The sequence below is a fragment of the Macaca mulatta genome, chromosome 17, assembly GCF_049350105.2.
Source record: "Macaca mulatta isolate MMU2019108-1 chromosome 17, T2T-MMU8v2.0, whole genome shotgun sequence".
Taxonomy (NCBI): domain Eukaryota; kingdom Metazoa; phylum Chordata; class Mammalia; order Primates; family Cercopithecidae; genus Macaca; species Macaca mulatta.
Window position 1 is genome coordinate 8,267,945 of NC_133422.1, and position 18,617 is coordinate 8,286,561.

At 39.4% G+C, this 18,617-nt stretch overlaps 1 protein-coding gene across 11 annotated transcripts in view; it reads left to right on the plus strand.

Annotated features, from left to right (window-relative positions):
* Window positions 1–13,213, plus strand: part of PAN3 (poly(A) specific ribonuclease subunit PAN3) — a 159,186-nt gene extending 145,973 nt beyond the window's left edge. For 10 of the 11 annotated variants that reach the window (XR_013407810.1, XR_013407808.1, XR_013407812.1 and 7 more), the window contains 2 exons: window positions 6,508–6,646; window positions 10,283–13,213. Coding sequence is in view for 5 of the 11 variants with exons in the window: in XM_001097210.5 (XP_001097210.5) it covers window positions 6,508–6,646; window positions 10,283–10,423 (280 nt within the window). In the remaining 6 variants the exon portion in view is untranslated. The remainder of the gene's footprint in view (window positions 1–6,507; window positions 6,647–10,282) is intronic. The other variant, XR_013407811.1, reaches the window with a different exon arrangement.
* Window positions 13,214–18,617: the final 5,404 nt, after the last annotated feature.

The window sequence follows — 18,617 nt, forward strand, 5'->3', positions numbered from 1 at the left end:
GAGGGCACATTTTATGACTAATACTACCTCTACCCTATCTTCTTTTTGAGGAAGAAGTTTCATATCAGTTTACCCTGGTCAGTTTAAATACTTGAGAAATCTCTAATTTTTGCATGCCTCTCACCTTCTATTAAAGTACACTGTTTTTTTTTTGTTTGTTTGTTTGTTTGTTTTTTGAGACAGAGTCTCCCTCTGTCGCCAGGCTGGAGTGCAATGGCACAATCTCGGCTGACTGCAACCTCCACCTCCCGGGTTCAAGCGATTCTCCTGCCTCAGCCTCCCGAGTAGCTGGGACTACAGGTGCACACCACCATACCCAGCTAAGTTTTGTATTTTTAGTAGAGGTGGGGTTTCACCATGTTGGCCAGGATGGTCTCGAACTCCTGACCTCGGGTGATCCACCCACCTTGGCCTCCCAAAGTGCTGGGATTACAGGCGTGAGTCCCACGCTTGGCCTAAAGTACACTTTTTTTAGCCATCATATCAGTGGCATTGGAAAGGCATTACCTTTTACACTATTTGTCACTTAGTTCCACCTCATTTGTAAGTTAATGTTAACCATACGTACACAAGCAGAACTGATGTTTGTACTACATAACTGTCAAAGACAGGTAGAATAGAATTTGCAATTATTATGACTGTAGTGTAAGTTACATTTCAGGAATGTTTGATTTGTTAATAGAGATAGGTGAGAGATAAATACTACTGCTTGAGGGATTTTTTTTTAAACCATGAAATTGAAGTCCACTTGCTTTTCTTCAAAATCAAAAGACTCATTTAATGTTTTCCCTAATAATTTTTCTAAATGAAGAGAACATAATATATGTTAAACCATTTTTAATAAACTCTTTTGGCTGTTTCTTCTAGCATTTATCTCTTTACTTTAAAGTGTATGTTTATAGTTCTATTCTTGATTTTTCCCCATCTATAATTCAGGTAATGACTCATCCTCTTCCCTACACACGTGCACATGTGCACACACACACACATGCACACATGAGTTGAATTCTGTATTTAGTGTTACAAAACACCTTTCCATATGGTCAAAAATAGGTAATGTATCAGTTCCTTTTTTTCCCTCCCACCTAGAGAAGTGGCTCTAGATCCTCCACCCTTCCTGTTCCTAAATGGGCTGGTGGTTACACTTTAAGCCTGCACGTGCTTACACTTTAGAACTGGAACTTCCCTTCACTATTATCTGGGAATTCTCATTATCTCTCTGTGTTGGATACCCTGGTTTCTTGCTTTTTTTCTTTGTTTATTTATTTATTTTTTTTGGACTTAGTGGAGCATGTCCTTGTAGCTTCCTGAAAAAGGTGAGTTTAGTCTTGCAAATTTGAAAATGGCATTATTCTACTTTCACACATTATTGATACTGTGAATGCATATAAAATTCTAGATTGTCCTCAGGAAATGTTACCCTTTTTCTTTTTTTTTTTTTTTGAGAGGGAATCTCTCTGTATGCCCCAGGCTGGAGTGCAATGGGGCAATCTCGGCTCTCTGCAACCTCTGCCTCCCTGCAACTTCTGCCTCCCAGGTTCAAGCGATTCTCCTGCCTCAGCTTCCTGTGTAGCTGGGATTACAGGCGCACACCACCATGCCCAGCTAATTTTTGTATTTTTGGTAGAGATGGGGTTTCACCGTGTTGTCCAGGCTGGTCTCGAACTTCTGACCTCAGGTGATCCACCTGCCTCTGCCTCCCAAAGTGCTAGGATTACAGGCATGAGCCACTGCGCCCAGCCAGGAAATTATTTTTATTAATTAAATTTTTAAAATAGATTGTCTATGAATAAAGTAAAAAGTAGGAAAAGTTTGCAGTGAAAACTGTAGAAGCCTCTCTTTCATTCCTGACATCCCCAATATCTATTCCCAGTTGCCCCCATCCGTCTATATTTTTAGTTTCTTCTGTATTATTCCAGAGTTACAAATACAACTATATATTCTTATCCCCTCCCTCTTTAAATATATAAAAATTGTAAACCATATACAGTATATTTTGTCATAACTGTGTATTTTAGAAATCTTTATATATGTTTAGTATATGCCAAGCACTATTCAAAATAGTTTACAAATATGCCCTAACTTATTCCTCATAACAACCCTGTGATGGAGTTACCATTGCTATTCCTATTTAACAGAGTAACTGCAGCATAGAGAGGTTAAATAGCTTGAACAAAGGTTGCATAATTAATAAGTATATGATCCAGGACTCTAGTCTAGACAGTATGGTTCCAGAGCGTGTGCTCCTATCCACTGTGCTGTGTGTCTCCTCACACTTTATGGCCTGGTAGTAGTATATCCTGTGGATATATTATAGTATATTTCCCCAGTTCCTTATGGATGGGCATTTGGGCTGTTTTCAGCCCTTTGCTAGGGTGGGCGATACTGTAGGGACTAACTTGTGCATACTTAATCTTATATATATGTAAATATAGGCCAATTGTGATTGCTAGGTCAGTCGGTACATCACAGTAATTTCATAGCTATTGGAGAATATTTACCTGTGTGTAATTCATGAGACTGCCTCACCAAAATACTTTTTTCAAACTCTTAGATTGTAGTCAACCTTGTAGGTGAGAAATTGAATTTAAATGCAGTTTTATGTTCTATTTACTCTTAACGAGCATGTTTGAGTATCTCTTTTGTGCTATTGATCCATTCTTATGTCCTGTTCAATTCGTATCCTTTGCCCATCTTTATTTTCAGTTGGATTGCTTGTCTTTCTTATTGATATATAAGAGCTAAAGAGATTCACTCTTTTTGTGATTTTTTTTTTTTTGACTGCTCATTTCCCACCCTTGGAGACATCTGTGTATGTACTGTAATTGACCTTATTTATTTATTTATTTATTTATTGAGATGGAGTCTCGCTCTGTCGCCCAGGCTGGAGTGCAGTGGCCCAGTCTTGGCTCACTGCAAGCTCCGCCTCCTGGGTTCACGCCATTCTCCTGCCTCAGCCTCCGAGTAGCTGGGACTACAGATGCCCGCCACTACGCCTGGCTAATTTTTTGTATTTTTAGTAGAGACGGGGTTTCACTGCGTTAGCCAGGATGGTCTTGATCTCCTGACCTTGTGATCCACCCGCCTCGGACTCCGAAAGTGCTGGGATTACAGGCGTGAGCCACCGCGCCCGGCCTCCAAATTTATTTTATGCTTCTGGATTTTGAATCATAGTTAGAAAGCTTCTTTCTACTCGAAGATTACGAGGGAACTATTTCATGGTTTTTTCCAGAACATTTGTGGTTTCGTTTCTTCATATTAAAAATGTTTTACGTAGTTAGAAATTGTATCGGGCGTAAGGTGTAAGTCCATCTCCCCTTGTCCCCAAAACTACATAGTAGTCCAAAAGCTATTTATTGAATAGTTGAACAATCTAGCTTTTCCCCACTGGTTTGAAGCCACACCTCTTCCATACTATTTTAATTCAGTCATGAAATTGAATTTTGAAATCTAGCAGTATTGTTTCCCATTTCCATTTATTGGGCACCACTTTGTTATTTTCCTAATACTATTTAATTTTCTGTACAAATTCTAGAATCAGCTGCTTTAGTTAAAAAAAAAAAAAACCAATAAACCTGATGGTTTCTTAATAGGGAAGATAGCCTGTTTATCATGTTTAAACTCTGGGAACATTTGTGGTTTTAGATGTTGAGTCATCTTATCCAAGATCATGGTATGTCATTCTATTTGTTGATGTCTACTTTTGTATTCTTCAGTAGTATTTAAGTTGTTTTTTATATAGTTATAGCATACTGAGTGTGTGTTCTTAGGTATTTTCATCTTGTTGCTATTATAAACAGGAAAATTTCCCCCATTGTGTCTTCTTGTTATTTGTGTATATGAGAATTCTTGATTTCTTTAAATGTTATGCTCTGGTACCTTCTGTTTGGGTCGTTTTCAGTAAATTCTCTTCGAGTTTCCCAGGTGTTTAATTATATCATCTGCAAATAATGATAGCTTCCTTCCCAGTTTCTATACTTCTAATTTCTCTTGAGTGATTGTGTTAGTGGGTACTTTCAATACATAGGTAAATAATAGTGATGATAGTTCAGAATTTGAAGCATTGTTCCTTTTAACTTCCAGGCAGATTCAAAGCCGTTTTCTTTATAAATCTTTTCTTTCCTCCAAGCTTTTGGTGTGTTTTTTCTTTGTTTTTTTTTTTTTTTTTGTGACTGTTCAGAAATTCACAGTGATGTTCCTTGGTGTGGGTTTTGAGTCATAATGATGGATTAACAGGTGTGAACCCATTTAATCTTGGAAACTTAACGTCCTTCAGTCCTGGGACATGGTCTTCATTGTTTCTTTAATAACTTCTCTTCCTGAAATTCTCATCGCTCAGATGTTAGACCTTTGCAATTGATTTTCAAATATTCTCTTCTATTTTATATCTCTAATTTTTTTTGTCCTACTTTCTGGGCAGTTATCTCAATTATATTAAAGGGTTTTTTCTAATTCTTTGAATTTTTAAATTTCTGCTATCATATTTTTATTTTCCAAGAACAATTCTGTTTTCTGAATATTTGTCTTGTACCATCTAATTCTTATTTCTCTGAGGCCGTCAATTAATAGATTTTTACTGGTGGTTGGTGTTTGTCTTAGTTTTAAGTTTTGTTCCATTTTCCCTGCAGTATCTCATAGGAATCAAGAGTTTGCTTTATTTTGTTTTGTTTTGTTTCCTCCTCAAAAGATTTCTGATACTTAGCTGCCCATTCGTATTAAAAATAAGGTCCTAAAAAGCCAATGGGAAGCCTGTGAGAGGGCAGGGATTATAGAATGTTGAACCTTTCTGTATCATAAAGCAGTGTGATGTTGTTATACATGATTTTTGTTTGTGTTTGGTAGACTCTCAAGTATTGTCATTTGTCTTGGACAGGTCAGCATCCACTGAAAAGAATCTTCCAACCTCTACTGTCTGTGGTATAAGCCTGATAAGCCAGGTTTGGGAACCACACAGAGGGAAAGCATTTGTTCAGTAGGGTGTCATCCAGCACTCCTCAGCTCTTCACCTTCTGGTTTGCTTGGCATCCCTGAGGCTCGAGCTTCTCTCATTCACCCTTTTTAGAAAGTAAAACCTCCAGATTTTTGCCAGACAGAGGTGGGAGTGGGGTTAAGAGATGGGTTATCTGTTTGCTGTTTATAGAACCTTTTCTCAATCCTCCTATTTTCATCCTCAGTCCAAACTTGCACTTTTAGTAGTCCTTTGTGGCTTCAGTTTCTGAGCTATGCCAGTGTGGGTGGCTTGCTTCCTGTGGGCACCCTCTTCCCACATCCCCTGTAGAATTAGGGTTCAGTTTTGTCAGGTCTACTAAGTCATCCCACTTACCTATCTGCCTCTGCCTTCCAGATGTTCATGATTATCTCTTCTTCACTGTTGTTGCTTTTTCTGATCCCTTTGTCCTTGTGTTTATTCCCTTTTTTTAGACATTTACTGTCAATTTGATGGGCTGTTGAAAGGGAGCAGAGATAAATGGGTATTTAATCTTATTTTAATTGGAAGTCCTTGGAGTGACCTTTGCAAAACATATATATATATGATTGTGCTAAAACCGTATGGTGAGCTTCTCCTCTGGTTCTTAGAATAAAGACCCAGTTTTAAAACATGACCTAAGCTGTGTAGTCTGATCCCTACCTACTTCTCATCCTGGTCTCGAATCTGCCTTTTACTTAATTTTCTGTCCTCATCCCCCATTCTTTGTTCTTGTCTTCACTCTGTCGCTTTCCTTGCCCTCACTCTGTCTTCTTCTTTTCGTCTCTTTTCTCCCCCAACCCATTCAGACACATGACCTTCCTTAAGTTTCTTCAGTGCTCCATGCAAATACCGATCTCTGACGAAGGAGCATCCCTCTTCTGGGAAGGGCAGCCACTACTTCCTCTGGAAAACCTTCCTTGCCCCGCTAGAAGAACTCATGTTTCTGTTTTTATGTCATACCCCTTTTAGGAGCATTATGTAAATATGCAGTTACAGCTTTCTTTGATTATTTGAGTAACGTCTGTTTCCTACTAGACTGTAAATTCCTAAGGTCACTGAAAACTCACAGTGGTCATCTGCTTCTTTACAGCTTGCTTTCACGTGGAATGGTAGGAAACTGATATTTACTTCCTTTTTGTTTGCTAAACATTTTTCTGTTTTATACATATTGGTGAAGTAGAAGGTGTATCTGACCTCTCTCTATTTTGTAACCTACAGAGTGGGAGGAAGAAAAGAAGATTTAAGACATTTTTATCTTTTCCATTTTATCTAATAGTGGGGGCTGAAATAAAGAGGTCATATAAAATAGGAATGCGTAAGGGATAATTTCCCCCTGACAGTTGCTGACTGAAAACTGGAATTCATATACTTACTAGTTCAGTTAAATTGTTTTTTAAAAACACTGTACCAGACTCCCTCCCAATTTTTTACTTATTGGGAAAAAAATAAAATTAAACTAGTTTTGAGTCTAAAAAATAGACATATGGCCACAGAGCATACAGCATGAGTTACTGAGGTAAAATGTTAATTTCCCCCAGGTTTCAGAAGGATCCAACTTGGTCAGAGACTGGAGACCGTTATCTGTTGAAACTCTTTAGGGATCATCTTTTTCATCAGGTGACAGAAGCGGGTGCTCCCTGGATTGACCTCAGTCATATCATTTCTTGTCTTAACAAGGTAATTTGTATTTAGATTTTTAAGATCATAATTCTGCCTATAATGTGTATAGAGTTGTATCTTCTACAAATACTAGGGGACATAAGAAATCAGGATGTACTCCTACAGTAGCCTGTAAGACATTTTATTAATAACACTTTTTACAATGGGAGGATTTTTTAAATATTGCATGAATAATTCTTTTGGGCGATGGAAGACAGAGTCTTGCTCTGTTGCCCAGGCTGGTGTGCAGTGGCATGATCTTAGCTCACTGCAACCTCTGCCTCCTGGGTTCAAGCGATTCTCCTGCCTGAGCCTCTCAAGTAGCTGGAATTACAGGCACCCATCACCACGCGCAGCTAATCTTTGTATTTTTAGTAGAGACAAGGTTTCACCATGTTGGCTACGCTGGTCACGAACTCCTGACTTCAAGTGATCTGCCTGCCTCAGCCTCCCAAAGTGGTAGGATTACAGGTGTGAGCCACTGCGCCTGGCCTTCATGAATCATTTTAGAATGTTTTATTGTGGATCTTTTTATTATGATAAAGTATTATAAAATGACTGCTTCCCTCCTTTATGCAATGTTTTGTTTACATGTAGTTTTGTTATGCCACATAAAACAATGAGTGGTAAAAACCAAAAAAATAAATTTATGTTTATTTTTTAAAAATTGAACCCCTTCTGAATCATTGTGAGTTACGTTGGGTGTTATCAAATTATTTATTATTAACTATGGGTGTTATAATCAAGTAGTAAATAATAAAAGCACAATACTAGTGACATTAGTTACTAGCAGGTTCAGCTGTTATAAATGGTGAATTTGATGATTAGATGAATTAAGTAGATTAAAAAAATAGATCATAAATTTATTCGAGAGGTGAGGTGAGCTTTTTTTTTTTTTTTTTTTTTTGAGATAGGGTTTTGCTCTGTCACCCAGACTATAGTGCAGTGGCACTTATGGCTTACTGAACCCTTGACTCCCCAGGGCTGCAGTGATCCTCCCTCCTGCCTCAGTCTCCTGAATAGCTGGGACCACAGGCACATGCCGCCACCACACCCAGCTAATTTTTGTCCTTTTGGTAGATACGGATTTCACCATGTAGACTGGTCCCAAACTCCTGAGATAAGCAATCCACCCACCCCCAAAATGCTGGGATAATAGCCATGAGCCACCATGCCCAGCAGCATTATGTTTTAGAAAAGCTTGGGAAAGACAAAAATTACAGAGAAAAGAAAGAAGACATTTTCCTTATGAATTACTTGGCATTATGAAGTTTAGAACTGGTCTCCAAGAGTAAATGTTGTCTCTGTATAGATTTATGTATAAACCAGGAGCTGGCAAGCTGTGGCCTGCAGGCCAAATCCATTCTATGGGCCTACTTTTTTATAGCCTGAGAGCCTCGAATAGTTTTACATTTTTAAAGAGTTGTAAAATAAACAATAAGCCAAACCTAAAACATTTACTGTCTGACCCTTCATAAAAACATTTACTCACTCTTGTCTAAACTTTCCTAAATTATAAGTACTAGAGGAAAAAACATCTACTGTAGCACATGATTTAGAACTATTAATGTACAGTGTGGTAACCCTTCAGGGAAAATGTTATGGTTTGTTTTTAAGCACTACTTTGCCTTCTTTTAACTTCCTTAAAACTCTATAGGGAGTATTGTCAATAACCTACATTAAGACTGCACAAAACTGGCCAGGCGCGGTGGCCCATGCCTGTAATCCCAGCACTTTGGGAGGCTGAGGCACACGGATTGCCTGAGGTCGGGAGTTGGAGACCAGCCTGGCCAACGTGGAGAAACCCCATCTCTACTAAAAATACAAAATTAGCTGGGCATTGGTGGTGCATGCCTGTAATCCCAGCTACTTGGGAGGCTGAGGCAGGAGAATCGCTTGAACCCAGGAGGCAGAGGTTGCAGTGAGCCAAGATTGCACCATTGCACTCCAGCCTGGGCAATAAGACTGCACAAAACTATATGTATCATTGAACTAATTCAGTATGAGTTATATATTTATTTTCCCTTTATTTCTCTTAGGGGAAAAACCTTTTCTTGAGAGCAGTATGTAGAAAATAATTCTGTCAGATTTTAGAACATAGTATCAGAGCACCAGTAATTAAAAATACATAGAACCAGAACAAACACTGACAAGTAGATAATATGGAATAAGCCATGGACAGTTGCCTTAAGCAAAGATCATATAATGAAAGATAATATTCATTAAATTCATCAAAGACCATTCAATAATGAAATTATCAATAATGAAATTAGGATAATTGAAAATTTGAAGAAAATTATATTTCACATCATGAACTAGCTAGTAGTAAATAATACCCCAAATCTGAAGTCTGACAATATTCTAAGTTTGAAAAGAGTGTGATAAATTGGAAGGATGGCCAGATGGATTATACAAAATTAAGATTTTATATAAGCTTATTTTGGTAGAAGTAATGACAGAAATTATCTGGTAAATGATTTGGATGTTTGAGCCTTCAGTGAGTTGTAAACATATTTTAATTTTGTATCAATTAATGAAATAAAACAGTACATTGAAAATGACAAAGTGAAAACCATAACAAGACCAGTGGACAGACAAAGGGTCAGTATTTATGCTTTATTTTATTTATTTATTTATTTATTTTTTTGAGACAGAGTCTCGCTTAGTCGCCCAGGCTGGAGTGCAATGGCGCGATCTCGGCTCACTGCAAGCTCCGCCTCCCGGGTTCACACCATTCTCCTGCCTCAGCCTCCCGAGTAGCTGGGACTACAGGCGCCCGCCGCCTCGCCCGGCTAATTTTTTGTATTTTTAGTAGAGACGGGGTTTCACCGTGTTAGCCAGGATGGTCTCGATCTCCTGACCTCGTGATCCGCCCGCCTCGGCCTCCCAAAGTGCTGGGATTACAGGCGTGAGCCACCGCGCCCGGCCAATGCTTTGTAAAGACCTCACTGGAATATTACTGCCAAATTCCATTAGGGTCGTGGGTAAAGATCATATACTAGCATTTACACACAAGCAGAAATACCAAAGTAAATGTATGAAAAAAACTTTGATAATAGTAGTTAAAATCTAAATTTAAATAGCAAGGTGCTCATTTGCTGTGGGGTTGCTGGAAAAGTATTAAAAACTTATAAATTCATGGTGTCTGATATGCTTTGGAAAACAATTTGGTTCTATGTACTAAGCTATAAACCACTTCTACTTTATTTTTTTGTGTTTTTAAAAAATTTTTAAAGACCAATTTCTTAATACTTTACATTTTTTTATTAATATTTATACTTCTAAGTATTTTTCCTAAGGAAAAAAATACAGAAGAAAAAAATTAAGTAGATGAGTATGTTCTTTGCATTGTAATTCATGATGCCAAAAATGGAAGATACTGGGAGAAAAATTATTGAGCATCAACTAGGTAGACTATAATGCAAGCAAACATTAAGCTCCGTGAAGGGATAGTTAGAAACATAGGGCAGTGTTTGTGTGAACATGTCTGAGTCGAAAATTATGCGCATACTAGTGAATGATGTAAAGTACTTATGAATATCTGAAAGGGAATGTGACCAAAAAATTTAGATATTTTACTTATGTTTGCTGCAAATGTAGATAAATTCTTTTCTGCATGTTATGAATTCATATCTTGTGTATATATTGTTTCAGCTAGATGCTGGTGTGCCAGAAAAAATAAGCCTGATTTCCAGAGATGAGAAGAGTGTACTCGTGGTGACCTACAGTGACTTAAAGCGCTGCTTTGAAAATACTTTTCAAGAACTGATTGCAGCTGCGAATGGTCAGTTGTAGTATTTGCTAAAAAAGCACGCAGGACATGGCTAAGGAACTTAACCAATAGCAAATTGCACTACAGCTGAACTTTTCATCATCTCATTCACATTTGGGAAACGAACAGGAGATGAGCGAAGCTGCTTGCACTTCAGTCAGGTACACTGTTACTTGAAAGGAAGAATGTTTCACTTACCCAAGAGCTATGGCTGCCATTGGAGGCTATATCTGTGAAGAATTTATTTTAGATTTAGGAGCACCATCAGGTGAATGATGTTCCTGCTTTTGTTTTTTCCACTTGTATATGCACTAATTTTAATTTTTTAAAGACTTTTTCTGATCTTTGAAATTTTGCCACATTGTATACTTATTAAGGGAAACTGTTTGCAAGGACATTTTTGGGAAGCAATGCTGGGCAGCGTTTTTGCCATTGAGGGTTGCAGAATTTGCTCTTTTTGGGACGGGTTGCCCTGAATAACATTATGGACCAGGTAAATAATTTCATAGAAGTTCAGTATAGTACGTAATTCTCGTAAGAGTATTGTATGCAAGCTCTCTGTATGCCACCCACTGTTAGTTCAAATTGAGATTTTTGTTTTGTTTTGTTCGTTAAGAACAAACCAAGAAAATACCAGTGAATTGTTGGATATGAATTCCCCTGTTAGTTGATTTAAATCCTTTCTGAATAAAGATCAGATAAACAGTAACTGAAGGAGCATGTATAGCTCTTTCCTTCAAATTCAACTAGAGCCTTTTTAAAAAGACATTTGCCTGCTAGTCAGATACATTTACATTTATGCAAATTTTTTAAGTAGGAGAAAATTAAGAAAAATGTTAAAGGCCTAAAGTTCAGGAGTATATTACTTTAGGTTCTTTCCAGTTTGCTTTTTTTTTTTTTTTCTTTTGTATGAAGTTCTGCTCTTTGAACCACAGCTTTATTATGGTCCTTTACACTGGAGACAGACACAGAGACACTGTTCAGAAGATGAACTAAACTCAGCAGTGGTCTGGTATCAAGAGCTTTCTGATGTTTTACAGCCTGAATTTGGAGGGATAACGATCTGCTGTGCCTTTGCAGTCACTGCTTAGCCCAAAGTAATAGTACTTTTGATAATAACTCACTCTGTGCGATATTCCTGAATAAGTCCATCTCAAAAGTTTGGAATTTTCCTCCTCTTAACTTTCTTAATATTTGGACATGCAGTTGTCGCCAAACTTGGGTATTCATGGAATTTCTAGTAAATGAAATACCTATACTTTGATACTGAAGACTGCCAAATACATAGGAATTTTCTTTCTTAAAATCAGTAATGAAGACTCTATCTCCTTTCCCAGCACTGAATGTTTTACTAGCACTGGGTGCTCACCATGCAACGATGAAGAAAATGTGGAAACTCAAAAGGTCAGGACAGACTCACAAGCACTTGCAACTGATGTTACTGTCTTCAATTTTAATAATTACACATATTTGTATATTTCAGAGAAGTTTTTAGTATTTCTCTGTCCACTTTTTATAAGCTTTAAAATGATTTTCTCTGCCTTGAGATTTGCATCAAGAAAAAGCACCTCTCTTCATCTGAAAGCTTTGAAGACTAGAGACACGCTTTACACGTTTTAACAAGTATATTGAGTCCACGTTTGGTAGCATCAGTTGTTGAGTTAAAAAGAAAATTACTGCATTTGATCTGGATGGATTTTAAAAGAACATAATGTTCAATATTAAAAGGATAATTAACATTTGCCACCGTAATGTTCTTTTTTATGTAAAAAGAACAAGAACTTGGAGACATTAACATGCAAAAGTCTTTTATCATTAGCTCATGTATTTGAGGAAGAGCAGCTGTCTTTTTATATGTTTTTTGACAAATCATATTGTAATTCTTTTGTACAAAAAAGAACTACTTGTATTCTAGAAGAAATATGAAATGCTTAATTTATAAGCGGGCTGGAGATTTTTTCCAATATTGTTTTCTTTGAAAATGAAAGGGGATCATCTATTTAGTTTTGGGGTCTGGGAACTTTTTGAAAATTTAATTTGTGGACCAATGTTTTGTGAAAGCTGAAGAGGGCAGGGGTTAAAATAGGGCTTGAATTTCTCATTCTGTATAGACCAGCAAACTTCCCTCTGCAAGGCAAGTTTACATCACAAATCCAAGAATGTTTGCATCCTAAACGCTAGTTTGCTTCAGCCCCTAGTTAACCTCAGGACTTGGTTTGCATATAAAAGGTAGACAGCTGATATGTTTTCATGAATAAATATTGTCAGCCAGAAAAGGTTGGTGTCAGGTAATGCATATTTTTTTAAGCTTTGTTTTATATTTATTTTTCATTTAGTTTTTATTGGGAATGGTTTTCAAAGAACTCTCAGTTCTGCCTAGGTGTTTTTGGGGGAGCCCTGTTTTCCATAGTGTAATTCCATTTAAGAGGTTGTCTAGAGTCTTTTTAATTCATAGAAAGATTTTAATATCCGAGAGTAGTCAAATTAAGGATATAAACTTTCCACACCTTCCTGTCGTGACAGATAAAAGCACAGAAAGGACAACCTTTGAAATCATGTAACATTGGTCATTTCCAGTTTTTGTACCTGTTTTAAATTCTGTTAGTGTATTTACTTCATTGTAAATATTTTTGAGGGTACCTTTGTATTTTGCTTTTGACCTTGGTTCTGTGATTTGGATGTCAGCAACTTCCCTAAAAAGCACCAATATGTTAAGTTCTAATGTCATGACCCAATTTGTGTTATTCATCTTTAATCCTGTTTTCAGTCTCTATGTGTACAGCAGTATTTTTAATAAAGAATTACAGAGATAACTTTGTCCTTTTCTTGCACTGTTCATATAACAAGATGATGTTTATCTTATGATTCGGTTTTAAAAGGTTGGTTATTTCCTCTGCATTTTGGAGGAATTTTTGTATTTGGATGAATTGGCAGCAAATTTATTCATTAATTTATCAAATAGTCCTTAAGTCTTACTTCCTGTGTCCTTGGATCTGTTCTAGGCACTAAGACAGATATGGGGACTTGGTGTTTACAGAATATATAGTTATACCCAGACATCTTAATATAATACATGACTAACAGTATAGTTTAGGAGAGCAGACGACTCATGAGAAAACATAGGGAATGATACATAGCCAGTCTTTGATTTAATACTTAATGTATCATATAGGTGAGAGGCATCCCTTCCCTCAGATTCTCCAGAATCATTATTTAGACGATAAGGACAGATAAAATATGGCAAAATGTTAATATTTGTTGAACCTAGGTAGTTAGTATTTAGTGTTGAGTTTTTTTTCTGTGCATTGAAATGAAAAGTTTGAAAACAACAATATGGTAAGCACCCCCACCCCCACCCCCCAACTGCTGTTTCACTTCCGGAGGTTTCAGTTACCTGAAGTACAGTTAAGATATTTTGAGGCAGGGAGACCATATTCACTCAACTTCTATTTTAGTATATTGTTATAATTTTTCTCGTTATTTTTATTAATCTCTTACTATGCCTAACTTATAAATTAAACTCTATCATAAGTGTGTATGTACAGGAAAAAACATAGTGTATACATAGGGTTTGTACTATCCACTGTTTCAGGCATTCACGTGGGGTCTCAGACCATATCCTTCATGGATAAGGGGGAACTACTAGACAGATATGGTAAGGTGCTTGAGGCATAGGTGAAGGGTAATTAGAATAAAAAGGAGAGATTATTTCCAGCAGCATGACTTGGTTTTAGGAATTCAGAGGAGAGAAGAAGTGCAAGGAGGGCTTTTGTGTAGAGGATATTGAAAGAAATTGTGGATTCAGATGGCAATCAAATGACCATTGTAGGTCATGGGATAAAAGGTGGACTAGTCTCCTAGAATGGAGTGTTTGGAGGATCTTTTAGCTTTAAATTTCTTAGAAGGAAACATTAGGAATATTGTTTTGTTTTGTTTTTTGAGACAAAGTCTAGCTTTGTCACCCAGGCTGGTATGATCTGGGCTCGGTGCAACCTCTGCCTTCCAGGCTCAAGCGATTCTCCTGCCTCAGTCTCCCGAGTAGCTGGGATTACAGGTGCCCACCACCATGCCTGGCTAATTTTTGTATTTTTAGTAGAGACAGGGTTTTACCATGTTGATGAGGCTGGTCTTGAACTCCTAAACTCAAGTGATCCACCCGACTCGGCCTCCCAAAGTGCTGGGATTACAGGTGTGAGTCACCACATCTAGCTTGCTCATTCTTTAGTTTATTGAATCCCTGTTATATGCCAGGCATTGTTCTAGGAACCAAGAGAAAAGCTGTGACCGCAACAGACAACAATTTTCTGCTGCTTAAGAGCTCCCATTCTAGCAGGGAGAAGACAGATACATGGTACATTAGCAGGTAATAATGGTTTTGAGAGGAAAGCAGAGTAAATGGTGTGAGTTGACAGATTTGGCAAATAAAAATACAGAACACCCAGATGAATCTGAATTTTGGATAAATGGATAACTTGTTTTAGCATGAGTATATATATCTCAAGTATTACATGAGACATACACTAAAAAATGGTATGTCCCAGTGTTGCATGGAACATATATATATACTAAAACATTCTCTGTTGTCTGTCTGCGATTCACATTTCCTTTGGCCATCCTGTGTTTCATCTTGCAACTCTAGATATGAGGAGTGTGGTTTGTGGGGGTACAGTTTCACATGGGGTGGTGGTCTGGAAAGGAGGCCTCACAGTATGTGAGCAAGGACTTGAAGGAAATGGAGGAGTCTGCCATGTGTATATCTGGGGGTAAAGTATTCAGGTGAGGGAATGTGTCAGAGCCTTTGCAGAACAGCAAGAGAGCGACTGAGGTGAAGCGAATGTGGTAGAGCCAAGTTAAGTAGGAATGACGTCATAAAGGTCTGTAGGGAAGGGGTGTGTCCTGTGGACCATTTTAAGTTATTTTGGCTTTTACCCTCAGTAGAAGAGGAAGCTGCACCGGACAAGGTGGCTCACGCCTGTAACCCCAGCACTTTGGGAGGCCGAGGCAGGCAGATCACGAGGCCAGGAGATGGAGACCATCCTGGCTAACACGGTGAAACCCCGTCTCTATCAAAAATGCAAAAAAATTAGCCGGGCGCGGGGGCGGGCGCCTGTGGGCCCAGCTACTCGGGAGGCTGAGGCAGGAGAATGGCGGGAACCCGGGAGGCGGAGCTTGCAGTGAGCCGAGACCGCGCCACCGCACTCCAGCCTGGGGGAGAGAGCGAGACTGTCTAAACAATAAAAAATAAAAGGGGAAGCTGCAGGAGGATTTTCAGCAGAAGAGTAACATGATAGGACATTTTTTTTTTTTTTTAATTTGAGACAGAGTCTCCCTCTGACCCCCGGGCTGGAGTGCAGTGGCCGGAACTCAGTTCACTGCAAGCTCCACCTCACAGGTTTACGCCATTCTCCTGCCTGATAGGACATTTTAAAAGGATCACTCTGGCTACGATGTTGTGAACAGACTAAGGGAGGAAGCGAGGTCCTGGCGTGGTGGGAAACTCACAGCATTCCAAGTGAAGGAGGTTGGATTTAAAAACCCATGTCTTTTGAGTTTTGGTGGTTTGTTTTTTTTGTTTTGTTTGAGAGGGATTCTCACTCCATCGCCCAGGCTGGAGTGCAGTGGCGCCATCTTGGCTCACTGCAACCTCTGCCTCCTGGGTTCAAGCGATTCTCCTGCCTCAGCCTCCCGAGTAGCTGGCACCCGCCACTATGCCCGGCTAATTTTTATATTTTTAGTAGAGATGGAGTTTCACCATGTTGGCCAGGCTGGTCTCGAACTCCTGACCTCAGGTGATCCGCCTGCCTCAGCCTCCCAAAGTGCTGGGATTACAGGCGTGAGCCACCGCGCCCGGCCATCTTTGAGTTTTAAAACCCACCTGTGGCTGAGCGCAGTGGCTCACACCTGTAACCCCAGCACTTTGGGAGGCCGAGGCAAGTGAATCACCTGAGGTCAGGAGTTCCAAGACCAGCCTGGCCAACATGGTGACAGAGCGAGACTGTCTCAAAAAAAAAACAACAAAAAAAAACCCAGATGGAGTAGGGTGGTAGCAGTAGAGGTGGTGCAGAGTGACTGGAGTCCATTTATGTTTTAAATGTAGAGCCAACAGGGATGTCCTCATTCACTGGATATGGACAAAGAAGAGAGAAGTCAGGAATGACTCTAAGATTTTGGCTTGCTGGCCAGGCGCAGTGGCTCACACCTGTTAATCCCAGCATTTGGGAGGTCAAGGTGCACAGACCACCTGAGCCCAAAGTTTGAGACAGGCCTGGGCAATATAGTGAGACCTCATCTCCACAAAAAGTAAAATTGACCAGGCGTGGTGTCATGCACCTGTAGTCCCAGGTACTCCCAGCTACTCAGGAGGCTGAGGTGGGAGGATTGGTTGAGCCAAGGAGGTCAAGGCTGCAGTGCACCAAGATCGTGCCACTGCACTCCGGCCTGAGTGACAAAGTAAGACCCTGTCTCAAAAAAAAAATTTTTTTTTTTTTGGCTTGATGCTGACAGGATAGAGGATTCTACTGAATTGGAAGAGACTGTTGTAACAAAGAGTCTACGGGACGGGAGGATGGAGAAACAGGAGAAGACAATTTGGGAGTTTGGTCTGAGGCCCATTAAGTTTGAGATGTTTAGTACACATTTGTTCTGGTTATTTGTTTTGTAACAACTCCACCCTTAATGGCATAAAACAAGATTTTATTCCATTCGGGGATTCTGTGCGTCAGGAATCTGGGCAAGACACAGCAGGGAGGCTTGTCTCTGCGCCGTTGTGATTGGGCCTCGGCTGGGAAATTCCAATGGCTGGGGGCTGGAATGACTTGAAGGCTGGGCTCAGCTGGCTGCTGTCTATGGGAGCACCTTCAGTTGGTCTCCATGTGGCTTAGGTTTCTCCAAGTATGGCCGCTGGGTCCCTCGCGGGAACTGTTGAAGAGTGAGCGTATCAAGACTCAGGAAATGCATGATCTTTTCTGACCTGGCCTCCAAGCCATGCAGTGTCCCTTCTTTCACATTCCGTTGATCACGAGTGAGTCCTAAAGCCAGCTCTGATTCTAGGCGAGGGGACATTGCCAAAGGTCGTGTGAGATGGGAGATATTCTTGCAGCTATGTTGAAAAATATAATAGAATATCTTTGAAAAATACAGTACAATATCTCTGAAAAATACACCAGTATTTGAAAAAAATAGTCTGCCAGAGCATCCAGGAGAGATGTCAGGTTAGCACTTGTGTATATATGAGTTTAGAGTGTTGCAGCGGGTAGGGAGAATCTGTTCTGTCAATGAAAGTCATCATATGGGTGTCACTGAAAGCCCTGAGATTGGTTGAGATCTGAAGGGAGTTTGTATAGACTGAGAAAAGAAAGCTTCAAGGGCGAGCCCTGGGGTAACTAGAGCAATGTTCAAAAGTCAGGGGAAAGAGGTAAAACCAGCAAAAGAGACAGAAGTAGCCAATGAGATGGAAAGAAGAAAGTATCATGTCCTGGAACCAAACTGAAGTTGTTTTTGTGAATGAGTGTCAAGCTGTTGAAGTGTCAAATAAGAATGGGACTGAGAGTTGGCCGTTGGATTTATCAATGCGGAGTCACTGGTGACCTTAGCAAAAGCAGTTTCGGTAAGTGAGCGTGAAAGCTAGGTTTGAGTGGGTTTAAGAGGGAGTGGGAGGAGGGGAGTTGGAAACAAGTAATAATAACTAATAACCAACTCGCTCATGGGATTTTGCTGTAAAGGGAAATAGAGAAATTGGGTGGTCGCTAGAGGAGAAAGTACAGATGAAAATGTTGTGACATGGGAGAAATAACATGTATGTTCCAGTGGAAGAGGGGAAAATTGATGGTGGGAGGGGGTGGAGAATTGCTAAAGCAATAGCTTCAAGTCTGAGAGGAAGGGACACCAGTGTGTTTTGGGTTGGCCATCTAGAAGGGCTGCACAGTATAAGGGGACATAAGCTTGGAGGTGGGGAGACATGACAAGTGGGGTCTTGGGGTTCTTTAATCTTCCCATTGACGTAAAGGGTATACTAATAGTACCTATCATGTTAGATTGCCTTGAAAATAAGTGTATTCCTTTAAAGCACTCTAAATAGTTGCTGGCACATATTGGGCACTCAAATGATAGCAATGATAGCAATTACTAGCTATCACTGCTTCCCAAATACCAATCTGTGGAACAACATGTGTTCATTAGTTTATTCTAGTACAAATGAAAATGGGAAAAAGAAGGATA